We start from the raw sequence: 19,803 nt of genomic DNA, 5'->3' as shown, positions 1-19,803 counted from the left end.
GTCCCCGGCAGCTCCGAGGTGGAGGGATCAGAAGCCCCTTGGTATTGTTGCCTGCGTGGAGGTCCCACTGCCTCTGCCTCCTGATTGGTTGGCGTGGGGACAGTTGCTCCTAGTCATCTGCCACCCATGGAGAAAATCACACGTTGGGAGGACTCGGTCTTGCTGTTCGCTTTTTCCCTTCTAAACGGCTTTGAAGGTGTGGACAGGGAGGTTCCCTGTTTCTGTCAGTCGCCTTTGAAGACGGCAGCTGGCTGAGCCATCCCGGGGTCTGGACACAGCCCCGGTAGCTCCAGGAAGCTGCCTTTGGGGCAGAGAGACCCCTTTATACTGTACAAAGCAGATAGTAGACCCTGGTGTTTAAACCACCTGAAGTCTGTGGGTGCCTGGATTTGGAGTCAGGAAACTCACAAGGGGACTCATTTTTTTTTAGGGGACACAGCACCCCCTCCCCCTGCCAACTGCCTGCTTTCTGGGCATCTCTGGGTCTCCCATTTTCTGGGTGGCTGTTTCTTTAACAAACTCTTAACTCCATGCGGTAGAACTGGGAGGTGACCCTGCTGGAATGCCACTGTCTCCTCTTGGAAGCTCCACCTCTTGTGTCTTTGAAGCTGGTGTTTCCCCTGAGCAGAATCCAGCTCACGTGTTGCTGAGGCAACCACGCAGGTCCTGTTGGTCGTGAGCAGCTGGCCTGGAAACTCCCGCGGCCTCAGCTGCTAAGGGCTCTGCCAGTGGGTCCCTTGATTGCGCCCCTTGGCATCTCCTGGTTTCCTGGTTGCCTTCCCAGCTCGGGGTGATGTCGGACCAGTGGGTCCTCAGCATGGAGACTCATCCCATTCAGCAGACGCGTGGAGACTCCTTCCATTCAACAGACGCTACAGTCCACCCTTGAACACACAGGGGTGAGGGGCGCCGACCCCTGTGCAGTCAGAAATCCGAGTATAATCCCCAAACTTATCTGCTAGTCTACTGTTGACCTGCTAGCATAAACAGTCCACTTACACACATTTTGTGTGTTTTATGTACACCTACATGTATTTTATGCATTCCTGACCTCCCTTTTTTTTCTCTTAATGTTTTCATATTTCTAGGCTATGTGGTTTGTCTGAGTTGTTTTTTTTTTTCCTTTTTTCAAATTGCTGCAAATCTACAAAAAATATTTTTTAATATGTTTATATTAAAAAGAAATCCTTGTATAGGTGGATCTGTGAAGCTCAAACCTGTGTTCAAGGGCCTCTGTGTATCCCTCCCTGTCCTCTTCCCCCTAAAGTGACTTTTTTGTGAGATGGGGTGGTTATCATCTCCCCATCTGCTACTCTTATGCCTTCAGGTTTAGGGTCAGCTTAAGCACATGAGAGGTGAGAGGCTGTTTGACCTTGGGCTACGTGGCAGAGGCTTCATTGTGTCGGGGTGGAGAACAGGGACCCTGGAGCCAGGCAGCCAAAGTGTGTCCTGGTTTTGCCACTGGCCAGCTGCGTGGCTGTGGGCAAGCTGACCTCACTGTGCCTTAGTATTCTCATCTGGAAAATGGTCACAATAGCAGTTTCTGTCTCTTCGGATTGTGGTGGGAATTGCATGAATAGCTTATGGAAGGCACTCAGCACAGTGCTAGGTCCATAGGAAACCCTCTTTAGGTGCTAATCGTTACTGCTGTTTCATATTATTCTCCAGACCTTTTGTTTTTCCAGTACAGTTCTACATGCCTTAGGGTCAGAGGGTGATGGGTTTAACTTAAAGAATTCCAGTCATTCTTGGCAGTGTCTTGAGGGGCACAGCTGATACTTACTTAATTTCAGTTTAGGTCACTTTGTAAAGTCTCCCTTGGTAGTTCAGTGCTGTGAAATACCTGCCAGCCAATACAGGAGACGCGGGTTCAATCCCCAGGTTGGGAAGATCCCCTGGAGGAGGCAATGGCAACCCACTCCAGTATTCTTGTCTGGAGAATTGCATGGACAGAGGAACCTGGCGGGCTCCAGTCCATGGGGTCGCAAAGAGGCAGGTGGAACCCAGCATGCACGCACCACCACCACCTGTCACTTCAGCTTTTCAACTCAACCCACATGTGTGCTGAGCGCTTACTGTGTGCTAGACTCTTTCATATGCGTTCTTATTTTTTAAAACTGTCACCAACAACCACATGGAGAAAAATCTGTTATCCTCACTTTATGAAGGAAGGAATTAAGGGTTCCCAGGGAGGGAAGAGGTCTAGCCCGGAGTCACACAGCAGACAACAAAGAAGAGGCCTTTCACAGTTTTTCACAAGTCAGACAATTGGGAGGAAAATATCCAACGTTAGTAGCATGATAGTTTGGGTCTGCTGAGCAGCAGATGTCGAGACATGATTGGACTTGTAAGAAATGTCCGGGGGAGGTGGGGGACGTCTGAAGTACAGAGTGGCAGAGAGCAAGAGAAGGTGGAGGGCTTTCAAAGAGAAGGTGGGGACCTTTCAGGCCTGGTGGCAGGCAGGAAGGAAGGAGACTTGTGAGAAGAACCTCCAATGGCACAGCAGTTCCAAGGAAGAGGGGGTGTCCAGGCTCCTGGGAATTTCGGTCAAAGTTGCCCAGTGGGGGAGCTCCTTGCCTGGCAGGAGTGGCCTCATGTGACCTCCATGCCTTGGTCCCTGGCTGCAGCAGCTCCAGAAAGCGTGATCTTGTTGGGGACCTGGTGGATGGAGTCCCAGATGCTCCCTGTGGCCAGAGGGTGGAGCCTCACGTGGCCGTGGCCCCATCAGCCCTGACTGACGAGTGCGGCGTCGGGCGGGTCGTAGAGCGGGATGCTGGACCACGATCCCGACGCTGCTGGTGGCCCGTGACTGGCTTCTGGATTCAGTGCCTGCTGTTGACATTGCCTTACCCAACTGTATGGTTTGCTCTGTGACTCACCTCTCCTTGAGCGATAATGAGAGTGAAAGTTGTCCTAAGGTGGGTGAATGTGAAAGTTTGAACTTGGTGTGGAGGCTGGGACCTGCTCTGCCAGAGAGGTGCTCTCAGGGCTGGGCTCTGAGGGGGTGTTTGGTGACCTTCAGAGCCAGGATGGGTGCAATTTCTCGTGAGGGCCCCTCCAGGCTGGCTTCTCGCTCCTTTCTTCTTTAAAGGCGTGGGCAGTCCCTCTTCAGCTTCTCCCATTACAGTGGAACGAAAGTGTTTCTTCTGCTGCCTCCTTGCTGCTCTTAATACTCTCTTCTGTTATTCCACCCAGGCTGGCTATCACACTTAACATCTGAGGGGTGCTCAGAAATTATTTATTGGATAAAGGCTTGAGAAGTTATGTGCTCCAATGATGGTTTAAGATATAGTTCACCACCCCAAGAATTTGAATACGTTAACTAGTCATTTCTTCATTTCTCTCATCTTTGGTACAAGGGGGAAACTTTACTCCTAGGATAAAATAAAGCTCAGAGATTGCATGGAAAATCTACTAGGAAAGGTCCAGGCTTCAGAACTCTCAAGTCTTATTTTCTAGTCCTAATCAGTGAAGCCATCTTCTTTCTTATGACCTAGATGCTTAAGAAGGCATTTTCTTTTTTTTTTTTTAATTGCCTGTAGGAGATATATATATATATATATATATATATTCATCTTTTAAAAAAAAGTTTTGTTTTTCTCATTTTTACAATGTTGTATTGGCTTCTGCCATATAGCAATGTGAATCAGCCGTGATTATACATACATCCTTTGGATATTTATATTAGCTTGCTAAAGCATCTTTTATTTCTGAACACAATTTGCACGGTTACTATTCAGTTGCCCACTCAGGTCTGACTCTTTGCAGCCCCATGGACTGCAGCAGGCCTGGCTTCCCTGTCCTTCACCATTTCCTGGAGTTTGCTTAAGCTCATGTCCATTGAGTTGGTGATGCCATCCAACCATCTCATCCTCTGTCACCCCCTTCTCTTCCTGCCCTCAGTCTTTCCCAGCATCAGGGTCTTTTCCAGTGAGTCTGTTCTTCTCATCAGGTAGCCAAAGTATTGGAGCTTCAGCATCTGTTTGCACTCTATACCCTCAAATCCAGACCTCACTCATTTCTGGTGACTTCTTAAAACAATCAGTTACCTAGAAGACATTGGGAAGAAAAGCTCTGAAGAAACCCACTTCCTGGCTTGCGCTTTGCCAGCTCGCTGTCCAGGAGTGTGTCTGAGTGGCAGGGTGAACGTGATTAGACAGAATTCTTGAGTTTGGAGGGAAGGTGCCTGCCTTTGAGGACAGGCTGCCCCTTTAAGAGAGGAACCGTCTCTTCTCCCTGCAGCCACCCCCACACGTGTGTCCTTGAACACTTGCAGGTGTGAGGAGCGCAAGCAAAAACAAGGGCCTTTCCTTTAGACACTCAAGTGTGTAACTGTCTTTTGCGCAGGCCCCAGGCAGACCCAAGTGAGTCTCAGTTAAGTCTGCCCCAAGTTGGGGAGTCTGGCTGAGCTAAGGCCAGCCAACTAGGCTCCCTGCCAGGACGGTCTTGGACATTGATCTCTGGACAAGACTTTCTGCTCTTCCTTCGATTAATACTGATGGGATCTGTCTCTTGGGCCAAACTACAGACATTTGTGGGGAATGCTGGACTCAGTGTTGCTCAGCCCGACATAATTATTAGGTGGAGTGGGCTTGCTGTGGAGTATAAGTGATTAGGGAAAAAAAAAGTACATTGGGGGAAAGAGGATCTAAGTCTGTCTGTGGCCAAGATTTCCCCAAACCGTAAATGTCGGCTATACTTTCACTTGCAAAGCAGTTTGCATCTGCTCTTTCTGTGCCTGCCTACTTTGAATTAGAGCAGGAACTTCAGAGTTATCCCTCACTTGAAAAAACCTTAACTGTCTTCTCAGCTACAGTGTTTAAAACATTTTACATTTATATATGTTAATCATTTTGCTTTCCCTTCTAACTTTCTCCTCTTTCAAAGTTGCCATATAAAAGGCCAATTGAATTCTTGGAAGAATAATTAAATTTTATTTAGTGCTGTTGCTATTTTGTTTTTCTATTCCATCCTGTTTTTCTTTTGAAAAGTCTGCTTTTAAAAATATTTTTTTTTCTGTTGTCGAATTCTTCTGTTTAATTCTACTGTTCTGTTTTATATTCCCAAACTGTTCTACACTGTGGTCAGCTCTTTATATATATGTCTATAAAGCAGGAAGGAGCTATGATAACTATTTGCATTTTAGAGATGGATAAACTAAAGCCCAGAGAGGTTAAATGAGCTGTATGAGATCGCTCAATGAATCAGGGAAGAAGTGGGGTCAAGGCTCTAGACACTGGACTCCCTATGTTGGGCATTTCCTACCATCATGTATATATTTTCATTTTATAGGATACTGTCTGCTGTCATCTCAGTCAGTATACCCAATGTCCGACATATTTGTTTAAATTTTTTGAAATGCTTCCTCCTTTCTTTTGGTCTACTGTTTCAGAGACGTGGACTTGACATTAAAGGCTGGTTTTGTTTTCTTAATTATTTCCATTGCTAGATACTGGCTGTTCCAGCATCCATAAATGCAAGGGCATGAACCTGTTGTCTTTCATGATATTCACGAGAGATGGTTTTCAAGCACCTGTTAGAATGTTGTTTGTGGTTATGAGTTGAGTTATAGTAACTTAGATCCTGGATTGCTGTCCTTGAGTTACTAGCCATTGATAGAGAACAAGTGTATAGAACATAATGGTTTAGAGTGATTTGTTGAACCAAGGCATCTCAGCCAGTTACAGAATGGGTTGTGCGTAGATTGTGGTGGGGATGAGGTGAGATTGGGTTGAATTGGGAGAAAAGGAGGGACATAACTCAGAAGAAATGGGGAAAGGCTCTTACAGGCGTAAAACCAAGCCAAAGTACCATGCAGTCTCTGCTCTTCCTTCTTTTGAAAATCTTCCTTGTGCCCTGGGTACCGACTCCTTCATCCTTAGGCAGAGGACAGTGCAGCTTCATGTTGAGTTTGGCCCAGAGGTCAAGACACTGTCAGGATGCTTTCTGTTCAGTTTCTCATTAAACGTCACGTCATAAGAACTGAAAGGATAAAGAGGGACTTTGGGATCATTTGTGGATGATAATTTAGAATGGGGTTGACAAGAAGGGGGTGACATTTAGATTCTGGGGTCACCCGCCCACCCCCAGAGCTGGGCACTCCTGCAGTTGTTGCTGTTCATTCAGTCGTGTCCAGCTCTCTGCGACCTCATGGTCTACAGCACGCCAGGCTCCCCTGTCCTTTACTATCCCCCGGAGTTTGCTCAAACTCATGTCCATTGAGTCAGTGATGCCATCCTGCAGTAGTTTGTAAGAAAGATAAACTTGTGAACAGATGGGTCATTTCTGGATTCGAGTGTTCTGTTTTTGCCACCATCGTTTGGCTGTGGGTAGAGACACCTGGGTGAGAGGGAGGGGCCGTACGGTCCCGTTCCTCTGTTTTAGGACCACCTGTCAGATGTGTGCTATCAGGGCCAAGTGAACCCTGCTGCAAGGGTGACCAACCATGAGAGTTTCATAGGTTAAAATAAATGCGGTGTCCTGCCCACACTGAGGTGTTTGATTTGACTTGGAGAGTCGAGCTACAGAGATTAGATTCTCAAAGTAGCAGATGAATCCCCAAAGGACCAGAGGTGTGGTCGTTTTTATTTTGGGGTGCATGTTGATGAAATGTAGCCTGGGAGTCCCCCATATTGTTTGGCCCCAAATATAGTTTAATAGAAGCAGTTTGGGTCACCTTTTCAAAACCCTGATACCTTTCCGCACAGGAGGATTGTTTGAGTAAGGCAGTTCAGTAAATGTTTACAGAGCTCACCTGTCCAAGACCAGGTCCCAGGCCGGGCACTGACTATGCCTGTAAGGGTCAATCAGATGCAACCCAGGCTCCCAGGGAGCTGACAGCTGGATCATTTAACAGCAAGCAGGTTTTTTGATAGTTGGTATTTGTTGGTGAGGCACCATCCCAGGCTTCAGGTTACAGCAGGAAAAACACGTGGGCCCAGCCCCTGGAGCATGTGTTCTAGTGATGAGAGAGATGCAGGGAGAGCCAGCCGTCGGGGCTGGCCCTGCTGACAGCAAAGCATGATGGGAGGCTGCCCGAGACGAGACGCCGGCTGCCCGGGGCCTGACTCTTGCATGGTAGCCTTGCGCTGGGCACAGGTGACGGAGTGAGAACGTGCAGCTGAGCTGGAAAAGCTGAAGTCCCGCTCTGACCGTGGTTCACGAGCAGTGAGATCATCACCATGGCTGGCAACCCCCACGCCTAGAAAATGAGAAGAAAGATACCCACAGGTGGCCACATGGAGCAGGATTATGAACCAGAGCACCTTCATTGGGAACACCTTGCTAACATCCTAGCCTGTGCCTTTCCTTGTACCCAAGTAGCTCACATCTTAGCCTCAGAGTAATGGAGGGAACAAAAAGCAGGGCTTTTAAATAACCACCCCTCATCTAGATAGATGGGGACCTTCTAGTCCCTAGACAAAGGGGTGTAATCAACTCAATGAGTAGAAATTCACTTCAAGTTTTGCCTTAAAAAAAAAAGAGAGCGATTATAGCCTTGAATTTGACATGCTTTAAGGGTCCCCCTGGAGGGAGGCATCCTCCTGCGACTTGCTTTGCTGTCCTGGGGTCCCTCCAGGTACCCACCTGATGTTATCTGTCCGGAGGCCGTGTCCCCGTTTTCGGATTGGGGCTGTCAGTGTTGTACTAAGAATTTTCCTCTTCCCCAGAAGCCGAGAAGAACAAAGCAGTCAGAGGAAATTCCCCACTGCAGCCGTGGAGGGGGGGAGTCCCCCCCCCCACCTCCCCGCCCCGCCTGCGAGAGAGACTTCCTTCGAACAGGGACCCTCTGTTGTTGTGGTTCAGAGCTTCGACTTGAGAAGCATAGTTTCCCAATGATGCCACTGGATTCCTGACGTGTGACACCCCGGGGCGGCCTGGTGAAGGCCGCCGTTGACTGCCCTGGGCCCTGGACAGGGACAGCATTGTGAGTCACACTCGGTGTGTGAGCTCCCTGCCCATGACTGGCACTATTATTAGCACCGTTCTCCGCTCCTGGGACAAAGGTCACTGGGATCAGAGTGGTTGGGTGGGTGGAGGGGGCTGGGCCCGGGGCCGAGAGGAGGTGTGAGTGGAGTGGAGGCGAGGAGAAGGCTTTTCCCCATGAAGATGCGTCGGAGGGAAGGAGGCAGGGATGGAGCCCGGGCCCCGCAGATTTGGGCAGACTGACGCCAAGCGATACGGAAACAGCCCCTGCGAGAGCTCAGATTGAGCGGGCCAACCTCAGCCAGCATGTGGGCAAGTCTGGGGCTTGAGAACTTCCCTTGGGCCTGGACTTGGTGCTGCCATCAGGTTGGAGTCACCAGTGACCCCAGAGTCAGCTCTGGGAGTGGGCCACCTGAGAGGTCCTGATCTTCCCTCCCAGACCCAAGGGGAGGATGGATACATTGTCATGGAAACAGGCTCCAGCATGGGACTCTCCACTGGTCCAGCCTGGGGACCAGCCACCCCGACGCCCATGTTCCGGACTGTCTGGCAGGGAAAAGAAGCCCATGTCTGTCCTATCTCTGATGCCCGCACAACCTAAAAGAGGGTTGGGGTGTCAGCAGAAATGTACAAGAGAGGAATTTCTGGGAGACATCATGGATCCCTTTTATTCAGGGTCACAATGCGGGCTTTCTGAAAGATTAGCAGGAGCTTCCAGAATGCCCCGGTGGGAGCGCCGTGCGTGCCATTGGCGGGGGTAGGCTGGCAGGATCTCTCCTCAAGAATAAGGGAAGGAAACGCGCGCTGACATCACTGTTGCTATGACTTCGCTCTTGTGCAGCCCTGCAGACCCGTCCCTCCCTGCCTCCCCATCCTGCGCCCTGTTGTTTCTCTTGGCATCTGGTTTTCCTATTTACCCTCCCTCTTCCCTTCAGTAAATAGGAAAAAAAAAAGAGGCGCCACACCTAGGACTTGGGCTCCCAATTCCCGAATTTCAGTTTTGTGTTCCTTATGAACAAAGGACAACTCACATGGAGGGGAAAAAAACACCCATGCGCAAGGACTCAACCCGCCCCGGCCACATCCACAGACCCCAGGGATCAGATGTACGCGGACAACGGGGCGCGGCTCTGAAGCGGCAGCAGGAACAGCGGGAGTAGTTGTCTGACATCCCTTCCTTGTGAGCTGGTCCCTGTGACGCTAATCCAAGCCCCGTCCCCACTCCACGGCTGCACATCTGAAGGGTGGGGGCCAGAGGTGGCTCTTGGACCCCCCTCCCCGGGAATCCGGATGTGCGTGCTTCTCCCTGCCACTGACCACAACTTCCCGGGGAAAAGAATCCCCATAATTTTTCCTCTTTACTCAACCTGGTATAATTAGACCCCTTATCCCTAAAGGGATTTTAAGACAAGTGGTATGAAAGAGGGCTTCCCCCATAGGCTCAGCAGTGAAAAATCCACCTGCCAATGCAGGAGATGCAAGAGACTCAGGTTCGAGCCCTGGGCTGGGAAGAGTCCCTGGAGAAGGAAATGGCAGCCCACTCCAGTATTCTCATCTGAAAAATCCCATGGACAGGGGAGCCTTCATGGGGTCTCAAAGAGTTGGACACGACTGAGCGCGCATGCAGGCGTGTGCGCGCACACACACACACACACACACACACACAATATGAGAGAGGTTTGAAGACAACTAGTGGGGGTGAGAAGTAATGAAATTACATGGCCTAATGGTGACCATGAGGGGTTCAGATGGAGCTGGAAGTGTCACCTGTGTAGGGGACACCAAGGTCCCCAGTGGTCAGACTGACAGGGGAACCACTGGCCATCCGGTGTCCCGGACTGCTTGCTGTGAGCCATGGGGAAGAGATGTTTTTCACATGCAAGGTCCTTTTACCCCCAGAACCATTGCAGCCAGCGGGCAGGTTAGATGCCAGCTCTGGGTTGAACTTCCCTGGGGGCTTTGGAGTGTTGAGATGGAGATTTACGGGGTCAGGCTGCCTGGGTTCTAGTCACACCACTTCTGACCTGCACAACCTTGGACAAGGCACACAGTGGTTCAGTTTTCTCTACTGTACAGTGGGAGAAACAAATGTGATAATAGTAGTATCTACTCATGGAGTTACTGTGAGGGATAAATATTGGGTTGGTCAAAAAGATCATTCGGATTTTTCCATATGACGTTATGGAAAAACCCGAATGAACATTTTGGCGAACCCAATAAGATTCTCTAAAACATGACATATTACTGTGGTACATAGTAGGTGTACAATAAATCCTAGCTCCTGTTCCTGTTTTCTGTTACCAGGTGTCTGAAGGCAGACCTCTCTCCACCATGTCTATGGTCTGTGGTCTTGACCCAAGAGAGCACCATGAACTCCCTGGCTTATTTTCATAATTTTGGGATAGTTGATTTTTCCTTTCATGTTTCATTTCAGTGGTTCAGTGGGTATCTCTTCTACACTTCTTCAGGATACCTATTATGCCACAAGGGCTATTGTAACTAATTCTATAGCATTTCTTAATAGAAATTTGTTTTCCTCCTGCCCATCCGGATGGCTTCTCAATGGATTCCTCATAGGAAGTCACGACAGGACATTCTTCCTGGCAGAGGGTTGTAGCTGGTGACTACTTGGCTGCCAAGGAAACTACAAATGTGTCTGAGCTGTCTAGAAAATATGGTTTTTTTTTTCATTGGGGTAGAAACAGAGAAGGGGGTAAGGCTTTACCAGTGTCATTCCTGGGACTGTTTCTTCAAATGTTAATATACTTTGCAGGCATTGGCTGAATTATTTAATTCTAGAATATGTGTAAGGTATTTCTTGCAAGATGGTTTTAAAGTACTCAGGGTTCATTCACAGAAGGGTGAGGTAGAGGTATTTCATTTTCCTTGCTGAGCTTGGGCTGGGTTGAGGAGGGACCGCAGGGATGCTGTTATTATAGCCAAGGCTTCCTTGGGGTGTCCCACCAGTGATGATGCACACCAGCTGCTGTTTGTTCATAGGCGTCCATCACAATTACCCTGGGACCTGGAGTCAAGGTCCAGGGATTGGCCCACTGTTTTCTAACTGTGCCTAGACCAATGTCACATCATTTTTTTCTGAGCACCTTACTCTGCACTGATAGAATGGAGGCAGTCAGCCCAGTCTACCACGCCTATAAGGAGACTGGGGAGTTGGTTTTAGGAATAAGCAAAATGGTGAACGTGAAAATGTCTTGTAGGTGTTTCCGAGATATGACAAGAGATCGCCCTCCTAGATCATGAAGGGCATTTCTTCATTAGATCGAGAGGCAATGCAAGCTTGTTTCCTACTGGATCTGTTTACTTAGGATCAGACACATTTGAAACTCAGGTTAAGGATTAGAGCCTAACAAACTCAGGTTTTCTTATGTGAATCAGAGAATGCCAGGCTTTGTCTACATCGACTGGGTCTCTCCAACTGCACTATGTCCAGATTGCTTCTGAGATGGTGTTAATAAGGCCTATACGTCTACACAGTGTAGACGTGTAACAAGCCGTGTGGACTGTTGAGCCCGTATCTGTCTCTGTAGCTACACCCATAAATCAGATAGAAATCTCTAGCATCATTTTCATTTCTGAATAGAAAACTATCCTAGAAGGAAATCTATGTAGCATAAACTCTTTTAGTGTAAGATAAACTGACAATCAGAGTATGTCAGGCCTTCCAGAACTAATGTTGACAGTGTTGATGACTAAGACGAGAATTGTGTGTGTGTGTGTGTGTGTGTGTGTGAGAGAGAGAGAGAGAGAGAATTAGAGTCTACTGAACCATGGTGGATTTCTGAGACAGTGCTAACCTGACCTTTGAGGGTTTCATAGCTGGCAAGTTAATTTCCTCCCTTTCTTAGTTTGGATGCTTGCCTGTAGGCATCTTGGGGATTGTGGTAGAGAGGAATATTATGACCAAGAGAAATCTAATTTCTCTTCCCTTGTTAGATCACCCTGAGGTAATGATTCTTCTCGAAAACCAGGGACCAAAGGGTCCTTACTGTAGGCTTTGCTTTGGGGCTTTAACTTCTGCTTGGAGCTGGCAAATACACTCCTCGGTTCATATCTTGAGTACTTTTTAAGGCAAAAATAATGACTTTGTTTTTGAAGGCCAAACAGACCATGTTGCCTTAGAATATGTCAAAGGAGAGATCCAGGATTTTCTTTCTAGAGTTTGCTTAGCCATAAAAAATGGACTGACTTTTAAATCGATCTAAATAAGGCAATTGATACTCCATCCTAAAGGCGGTTTTGGTGGGAATTCTTCACTTTTTCGATCTGTTCCACAAGCTCCTGCAACTCCTGTGCTCTGGGTTGCCCTCGTTTTCCCCTGGCTGATGGGCTGGGAGGGGGGCGCCCTGTCGTGGGATTCGCTGCTGAGCGTGTGGCGCGTCTGGTGTAGTGATTCACCATGGCTTGTGTCCCCAGGCAGCGGACCGATCCAGCTGTGGCAGTTTCTTCTGGAATTACTCACGGATAAGTCCTGTCAGTCTTTCATCAGCTGGACAGGAGATGGCTGGGAATTCAAGCTTTCTGACCCAGATGAGGTAAGGAGGGAGTGGCTTGAGAGTGTTGTGTCCAGGGAGGGTGAGAGAGAGCTCTGGGGATGGGTGGTATGGGGCTTGATGGTGTTTTCTAGGGTTCAAATCCCAGCTCTGCCACTTGCTACTTGGGGGACCTCCTCTGAGCCTTAGTTGCATCATTTGGAAAACAAAGAAAAGATCTATGTTGTCCGTTCATTTTTTGGCTTAACGGATAGGTTGTGCCTACAGTGCCTGTCACATGTTAGGCCTTTTGTAAACACAAGTTGGGCTTTCCTGGTGGCCCAGTGGTTAAGTACCCACCTGCCAGTGCAGGATACTCGGGTTCAGTCCCTGGGCTGGGAAGATCCCCTGGAGAAGGAAATGGCAACCCACTCCAGTATTCTTGCCTAGAAAATGCTATGGACAGAAGAATCTGGTGGGCTGCAGTCCATGGGGTCACAAAAGGAGTCGAACCCGACTTAGCGACTAAACGACAAAAACACCAGTTGCCTTCTCTGACTTTGTTCCCTTCTTGGTCTTGTGGCTCTGTGAATATGGAAGGCTTCTGACAGTTTGAGAGGCCTTCAAAGTTTGGTGCGATTCACTCATTATTTCGTTTTTTTCTTCAACAAACAGTGACGGAGGGAGGAATACACTGAGTTTGGGTTGAACATATACACATTGCAGGCGGATTCTTTATCAGCTGAGTTGATAAAGAATCCGCCTGCAATGCAGGAGACCCTGGTTCGATCCCTGGGTCGGGAAGATCCGCTGGAGAAGGGATGGGCTACCCACTCCGGTATCCTTGGGCTTCCCTTGTGGCTCAGCTGGTAAAGAATCTGCCGGTAATGCGGGAGACCTTGGTTCGATCCCTGGGTTGCGAAGATCCCCTGGAGAAGGGAAAAGATACCCACTCCAGTATTCTGGCCTGGAGAATTCCATGGATGTGTATAGTCCATGGGGTCACAAAAGAGTTGGCAACCAGCAAGGACCTACTGTATAGCACAGGGAACTCTAGTCAGTATTCTGTGATAATCTATATGGGGAAAAGATCTGAAAATATATGTATGTAGAAGTGAATCACCTTGCTATACTATAACCTGAAACTAACACAACATTGTAAATCAATTATACATCAATAAGAAAACAGAAACAAAAAAACAAATAGTGAGTGGTTGCTCTATGACACGCCCAAATTCGGAGGATGCGGAGCAATGAATAAGAGAGAGACAGGCCCTCTGTTCCGGCTGAAGTGATAAGCCCTGCGCCTCAAAAAAAAAAAGAAAAAGATGCTTCCTGTTGATGAAAGACAGGTGTGACTGTAACTCAGTCCTTCGTCCCTCACATCAGATCTCATGCTTTCAAAGCAGAGACGTTCTATTAATAATGCGGGATAAGAGGAGACTCTGTAGTGTCTTCTATGAAAAAAGACTCTTTTTTAAATATCAAATGCTTTAACTCCTGTTCCATAGCAGTTCAGGGTCACTGTGCTTTCATCAACTTAAAGAATCCACTTCACTGCCAACCTGGGCTAGCCCTCCACACTTGGAATTCAGAAAAGTAACTTCTTTGTCGATGAATCTCTAGCCATCTTTTGAACATCATGCAGGCATATTAACATGTATCTTTGGCTTATTCTGGAAGTGTTCACCTCCTCTTCTTTTTTAAAAATTAAATTTCAGGTGGCCAGGAGATGGGGAAAAAGGAAAAACAAGCCTAAGATGAATTATGAGAAACTGAGCCGTGGCCTTCGCTACTATTATGACAAAAACATCATCCACAAGACAGCGGGTAAACGCTACGTGTACCGTTTTGTGTGTGACCTGCAAAGCCTGCTGGGGTACACGCCTGAGGAGCTCCATGCCATGCTGGATGTCAAGCCCGACGCCGACGAGTGATGGGCGCTGAGGGGCCGGGGAAACCCTGCTGAGACATTTCAGAGAACAACCATATCGGTCGGACTCTTTAATTTTTTAATTGTTATTCTATTTTTAATTTTCCAGAACTCATTTTTTTTACATTCAGGGGTGGGAGCTAAGTGAGCTGCAGCTATAATCCATTGTGCGCCGTTGGAGGAGAGCCAGGACTGGTGGGGTGGGTGGGACAAGAAATTCTGGAGCAGATTTTCAGGAGACAAGGGCCTTCTTAGAAGCCTGAAGAATCTGGCTTAAGGGAGGAAGAGACTAACACATCCAGTCATTTATATATAAAAAAAAAAGTCATCCACGAAAAAAGATATGTCTTGAGTTATGGACCTATTAGCAAAAGAAATTGATGCACCAGGAGTCTTGAAACTAATGAAAGGCAATTAATTTCCTTTTGTCTTTAGGTCTGGGAGGGCAAAAAAGAGGGAGGTAGGATAAAGCCTTTTGTTTGGGGGTGCACTAAAAAATCATGGACTATTGACCTTTTTGTTCTACTTTTGAAACAAAGATGGACTTCAGTGGGGAGGGGCTGAAACTGTTTTTGTGTTAAAATTTATTCTATTAAATTTTGTGCCAGTATTTTTTTTTTTCCTTAAAAATCGTCTTAAGCTCTAAGGTGGTCTCAGTATTGCGATAATCATGCAATTTTGTTTTTATTTGCCGACTGAGGATTCTGACACAGTGAAAGGAAACTGTTTATATAGACCCCACTGGAAAGACAAAGCGCCGTCACTGAGATTTGGGGATCCCAAGTTCATGTGACTGATGTGTGAAGGAAAAAAATGATGCTAATTTGGGTACAAGGGAACTGTGCATGTGAGTTTCTCCTTTAATTTTTAAAAATTATGATCACACCCCTCTACTTATTTGTCATGAGTGTATTCTTAGAGTTTGGACTTCACATTGAGCTAAGAAGCATTAAGTCTTTGAACTGAATGTATTTTGCAGCCCTGCTTTGGACAATAGTAAATGTAGGAGCACTGTAGTAGTCTTATGAAACAGGGAGTGAAGGGAGAAGATTGACCTGGTTCTCTACTGGTTTTTTAGACTTGTAACATACATGACTTGGAATAAAATCTGTATGCACGGGCATTACCCCTCAGGTCTTAGGAAATAAGTCCTGAATGCATGTCCTTCCCAACTAACACTCTGTACTTTGTCCTTTGTGTCTTATTTTTCCAGCATCCCACATTTATCACTTTTCCCCACTCTGTTGTTCAGTAGAAGGAAATGTACAGCTTTCTGATGGGTGAGTGAAAGAGTAGCCGCAGACGGGTCATGAGTTGGAGAGTGTCTGATAAAGCCATTTAGATGTCCTGGGTTTTAGAAGCCATGGAAACTGAGGGAGCCTAGGAATAAAATGTGGCTCGGCTGTCTTTGGGAAAAGTGCAAGGCTTTCCTTTGAAGGGTTTAAGGCAGCTGAGTTGAGTGTCAGGTGAGACTGGGTGGGCAGGCAAAGGTGCACAGAGCAGATGCTATAAGGGCCCTGTGCTTGGATCTGTTATCCTGGCGCAGGCTAAGGGAATGTTGGTAATCGCAAAGGAAGGAAGCTTGAAGGCATAGGAACTATAAGGAAAGGAGCTTGGGTGTAGCAATAAGGTGGTCCATGAGATTCAAATCTACTTTTACTTCTCCCAGAGTTGAACTACAAACATCATCAACCGAGGCCATTGTAAAGGGTCATCCGAAAATGGAGTTTGGGAGAGGGGACCAACATCTGACTACTAAGGAAAAGTGCCTAATACAATTAGAATCCCCTCTTCCTCAGCTCGACAGGTGCCGGATTGAAAAGGAGGGTGACCGAGGGATGGCTTTCAGTGAGGGAGGGCAAGAAACCTTCAGGACGGGCTTCTCGGGCTTGGCCCTTGTTGGGCTCCAGCTGAGAAACTGGAAGTCTACTAACTACCTTCTAGCTTCAAGAAAGTGGATCGTTTTCTCCCAGGTCTTCTTGCAGACCCCGGATTATCAGGAACTTAACTCTGTGATTCACGCGCTTCCTCATACCGAGAAATCGGAGCATCCGCTTGGAAAGCAGAGGCAGCATTTCGCCCAGCTGTGTATTGTGATCTTCTTCCAGACGCAGGTGCCTTAATGAAGCTCTCGACATATTTTAGGAGCCGCTCAGGGAGTGTTAGGCGGAACTGTTTGGACTACATTGTTTTCTCTTAGATTATGTGATCTTTGTTGGGCACTGGCAAAGATGTGTGTGTGCGTGCCTGTGTGTGTCTCTGTGTGTGTTTGCAGACGTGCAGAACTGCAGCTGAGAGAATGCTGGGGCTTTCTCATGATGTCTTTCCACATTTCAGTGATGGGTGAGAGTAGAACCAAGGCCAGACTTCGGTCCTTGCTTCTTTGCCACCAGGCATATCACTTTCTCAGCTCAACAGCCCTTTCCTTTTAAATCGATGCTGAGACCCCCCGCCCTGTGTATGTCTGACTCCTGCCATAATTCCCTAGCAGAGAAGACGTAAACAAGTGCCTCCTCATGCTCCTCAGCCGCTTGTTTGCTAAGAGGCACCCCCCCTCCCCCATCCTGCTCTCTCTCCGTCCACCATTTTCAGTATTTGTAGATAGCGTGTTAGTTCAAACAGCTTTGTCAATCTGGCCAGATGCTTTTTCTTTTTTTTTCCTCCTTCTGTCCAGAGACCATCCCAGGAAGAGTGGTGGGTGGTTTATACACTGGAAATGGAGCAGAATTGTTGGATTTCTGCTTTAAAAAAAATAAAAACACATGCTAACTTCAGAGGAAGGATGGGCAGATCTGGTTGAGTTGGGTGAAACTCTGTTTTCCTGGAGATGCATCTGTTAACCCGTGTTGGTTTGGGCTGTAGGGTTCAGAGTCACTTTGGTTCCCTTTCACTTTCAGGGGAGGGACTTCCCTACACAGAGCCCTGGTTTTGTGGCTATGGAGATTGGAGGTAACATTCAGAGATCAGATATGCTTTTCCTCACTTTGGAGCTGAACACTCTGGGTTTTAGAGCATTAACCTGCCTAATCTTCATGGTGAAAACGACACCTTCTCTATCCTAGTCATGCTGTGCATGCTGCTTTCTCTGTTGGGGTCTATATAAATGGGTTGAACTCTTATCTACATTCCAAAGAAGTTTCGAGGAACCATAAATATATGTATACATATACATATATAAAATATATATATTAAAATGAAATTTATCTCTATCAGGAATACTGCCTCAGTTATTGAACTTTTTTTTAGAATACTTTTTTTTTTTTAAGCTGAGAAGTATAGGGGTGAAAAAGATGTTATATTGTGTTTGACTATTTTCCAACTTGTATTTTCATATAATTTATATTTTTTAAGAGCTGAAAATTTAAAAGCAAGATGAAAAAAAAAAGGAAAAGCAGGTGCTTTTTAAAAAATCAGAACTGAGGTAGCTTAGAGATGTAGCGATGTAAGTGTCTATGTGTTTTTTTTTAAATGCAAAAAAAAATTTCTTATGGGGGAGTTTTTTGTTCGTTTATTTTAGTAGCTGATGCTGGCACATCATTTTGCTGGAGAATTTTTTATATACTGTAGCCTGATTTCATATTGTATTTTAAACTGTGTGAGATTAAAAGCAAAGAAATTCATTCATAACGATGTGGGTTTGGCTCCATTCTTTTCTGTCTGGTTCATGTGTGAAAGCAGGACAAATTAGCCAATCAGAGACAAGCACAGGAAGGAATGCAACTTCATCTGATCTCACTAGCTCTGCACCATTTCAGATAAAGATTTCCTAATAAAGTGAGAACTAACATAGGAATATGGGGAAGTGTCATCTGACATCCCAGTTACTGAAGATGGAGTCATCCTTTGTGGAATGTCCCCGCCTCATCATACCACATTTTGATCGTGTCTGAGGACTAAGAGGCATAAGAAGAAACATTTTAATGACTCAAGGGATAAGCATTTGATTTCAGCTAGGTAAAGTTCCTGATATTAACACAGGATGTTGAGCATCTTTGGTCCATGCTTGGGAACCGCAGTCTTCTCCCTCCTTCTTACACTCATTTTGTCCTGTGCCGATTCAGACCCATTACATCCATCTTGGCCCCAACTCTTTCAGGGGGGCTGAAAATAGGGAATGGTCATATCCAGGCCCTCAGCAGTCATAAATACAATCGTATTTATAGGTGCTTTGGGGAGAAGGGTTAGGAACACATGTTGCATGGTGCCTTTCCTCTTGTTGTTAGAACTGTAGAAGGTGGATGTTTTTAATTAACACCAGCATTCACAACATGAATCCCGACTCACAGCTGGAAAGAGAATTTTTGCTGAATTGGTCACAAAGAGAGCTCTGTTTTTGGAAAATTGGTTTCTTCCAGCCTGGAGCTTGAGGTTTCCTGAGTGCACATTAAACACTGACTGTGTGGTCCAGTGGTCAGGGAGCCCGACTGGCCGAGAGGAGGGCTCCAGGTCTACCTCCCAGTTAAGCCATCACCACTCACTGGGGGACCGTGGTGAGATGGCTGGAGGCCCTTATATTTTTTAGTGTTCATCTGCCAACCTGGGCAAAACCACAACTCCAGAGCCAACCTGAGGCCACATCTGAGCTCTTCTCCCCCTGAATCCACAGAATATAGAGACCAGGGCTTCGTCTCAGACAGGGATCTGGTCAGACAGCTTTTCATCACTGTCAAGATGCTGTTATTCCTACAGAATATGTTATTTCATGCTGGCTAGGTTAAAAGATACCAGATACACTTGACTGAATCAGCTTAGACCTCTGTTGCTCAAACTAAGAGCTAGCGTTTGACTGGGGAATTCTCAGACAGCTAGGCTTTGGTCATCTCGATGATCCTGCTGAGACCACCATATAGAAGCTGGGGTGATGGAGGAGGGACAGTATCTTCTAAAACTCCCTCCAGACTTGGGATAACTGAGTCTGGATAGAACAGAAGGTGGTGTAGGGAAAAAAGGAATCGTTCAGAAACACCTGGTATTTTCACTCCTCACACCCTTCCCACTGTAGACTTTGTATATTTATTTCACTGTCACGTTGATTTTAGAAATGGCCATATGATTAACTTTGACCTGTGAGTTGTTAGAAGAAATAATGCAGGCAAAGACTTGAATTATGCTTGCCTGATAGCAGTGTGCTCTCTTGCACCTCTGCCCATGCAATGAGAAGATCGTGCCTCAATTTCCCCCCTGCTCCAGTGAGAATCAGAGGAGCACTGTCCATCTAACCCACCGTCCTGAGTTTGGAATCAAACTCAGCCTGGTTCAGCCTAGATCATTTCATCCCAAGCTGGCTGGAGGCATATAGTGAGTTTAAATGATTCTTTTAAACTTTCCCATTGTTAGAGTGGATATTTTACAGCAAGAGCTGCCTGTAACAGTGTTAAACATGGCAGCCTCTGGGTTGCAATGCTTATTCATTTCTTACTTTCCTTTCACATTCTTTACAAATGTATTGTTCGC

The 19,803-nt window shown here is 46.8% G+C and overlaps 1 protein-coding gene across 4 annotated transcripts in view; it reads left to right on the top strand.

Moving 5' to 3' along the window:
- The window catches only part of ETS1 (ETS proto-oncogene 1, transcription factor), a 140,432-nt gene extending 122,456 nt beyond the window's left edge, over positions 1 to 17,976 (top strand). For all 4 annotated transcript variants that reach the window (XM_043452594.1, XM_043452592.1, XM_043452593.1 and 1 more), the window contains 2 exons: positions 12,361 to 12,479; positions 14,138 to 17,976. In XM_043452594.1, coding sequence (XP_043308529.1) covers positions 12,361 to 12,479; positions 14,138 to 14,353 — 335 coding nt within the window. In that variant the 3' untranslated portion in view covers positions 14,354 to 17,976. The remainder of the gene's footprint in view (positions 1 to 12,360; positions 12,480 to 14,137) is intronic.
- Positions 17,977 to 19,803: the final 1,827 nt, after the last annotated feature.

This window comes from Cervus canadensis, chromosome 29, assembly GCF_019320065.1.
Source record: "Cervus canadensis isolate Bull #8, Minnesota chromosome 29, ASM1932006v1, whole genome shotgun sequence".
Classification (NCBI taxonomy): domain Eukaryota; kingdom Metazoa; phylum Chordata; class Mammalia; order Artiodactyla; family Cervidae; genus Cervus; species Cervus canadensis.
This window is presented reverse-complemented; position numbering and strand designations above follow the sequence as displayed.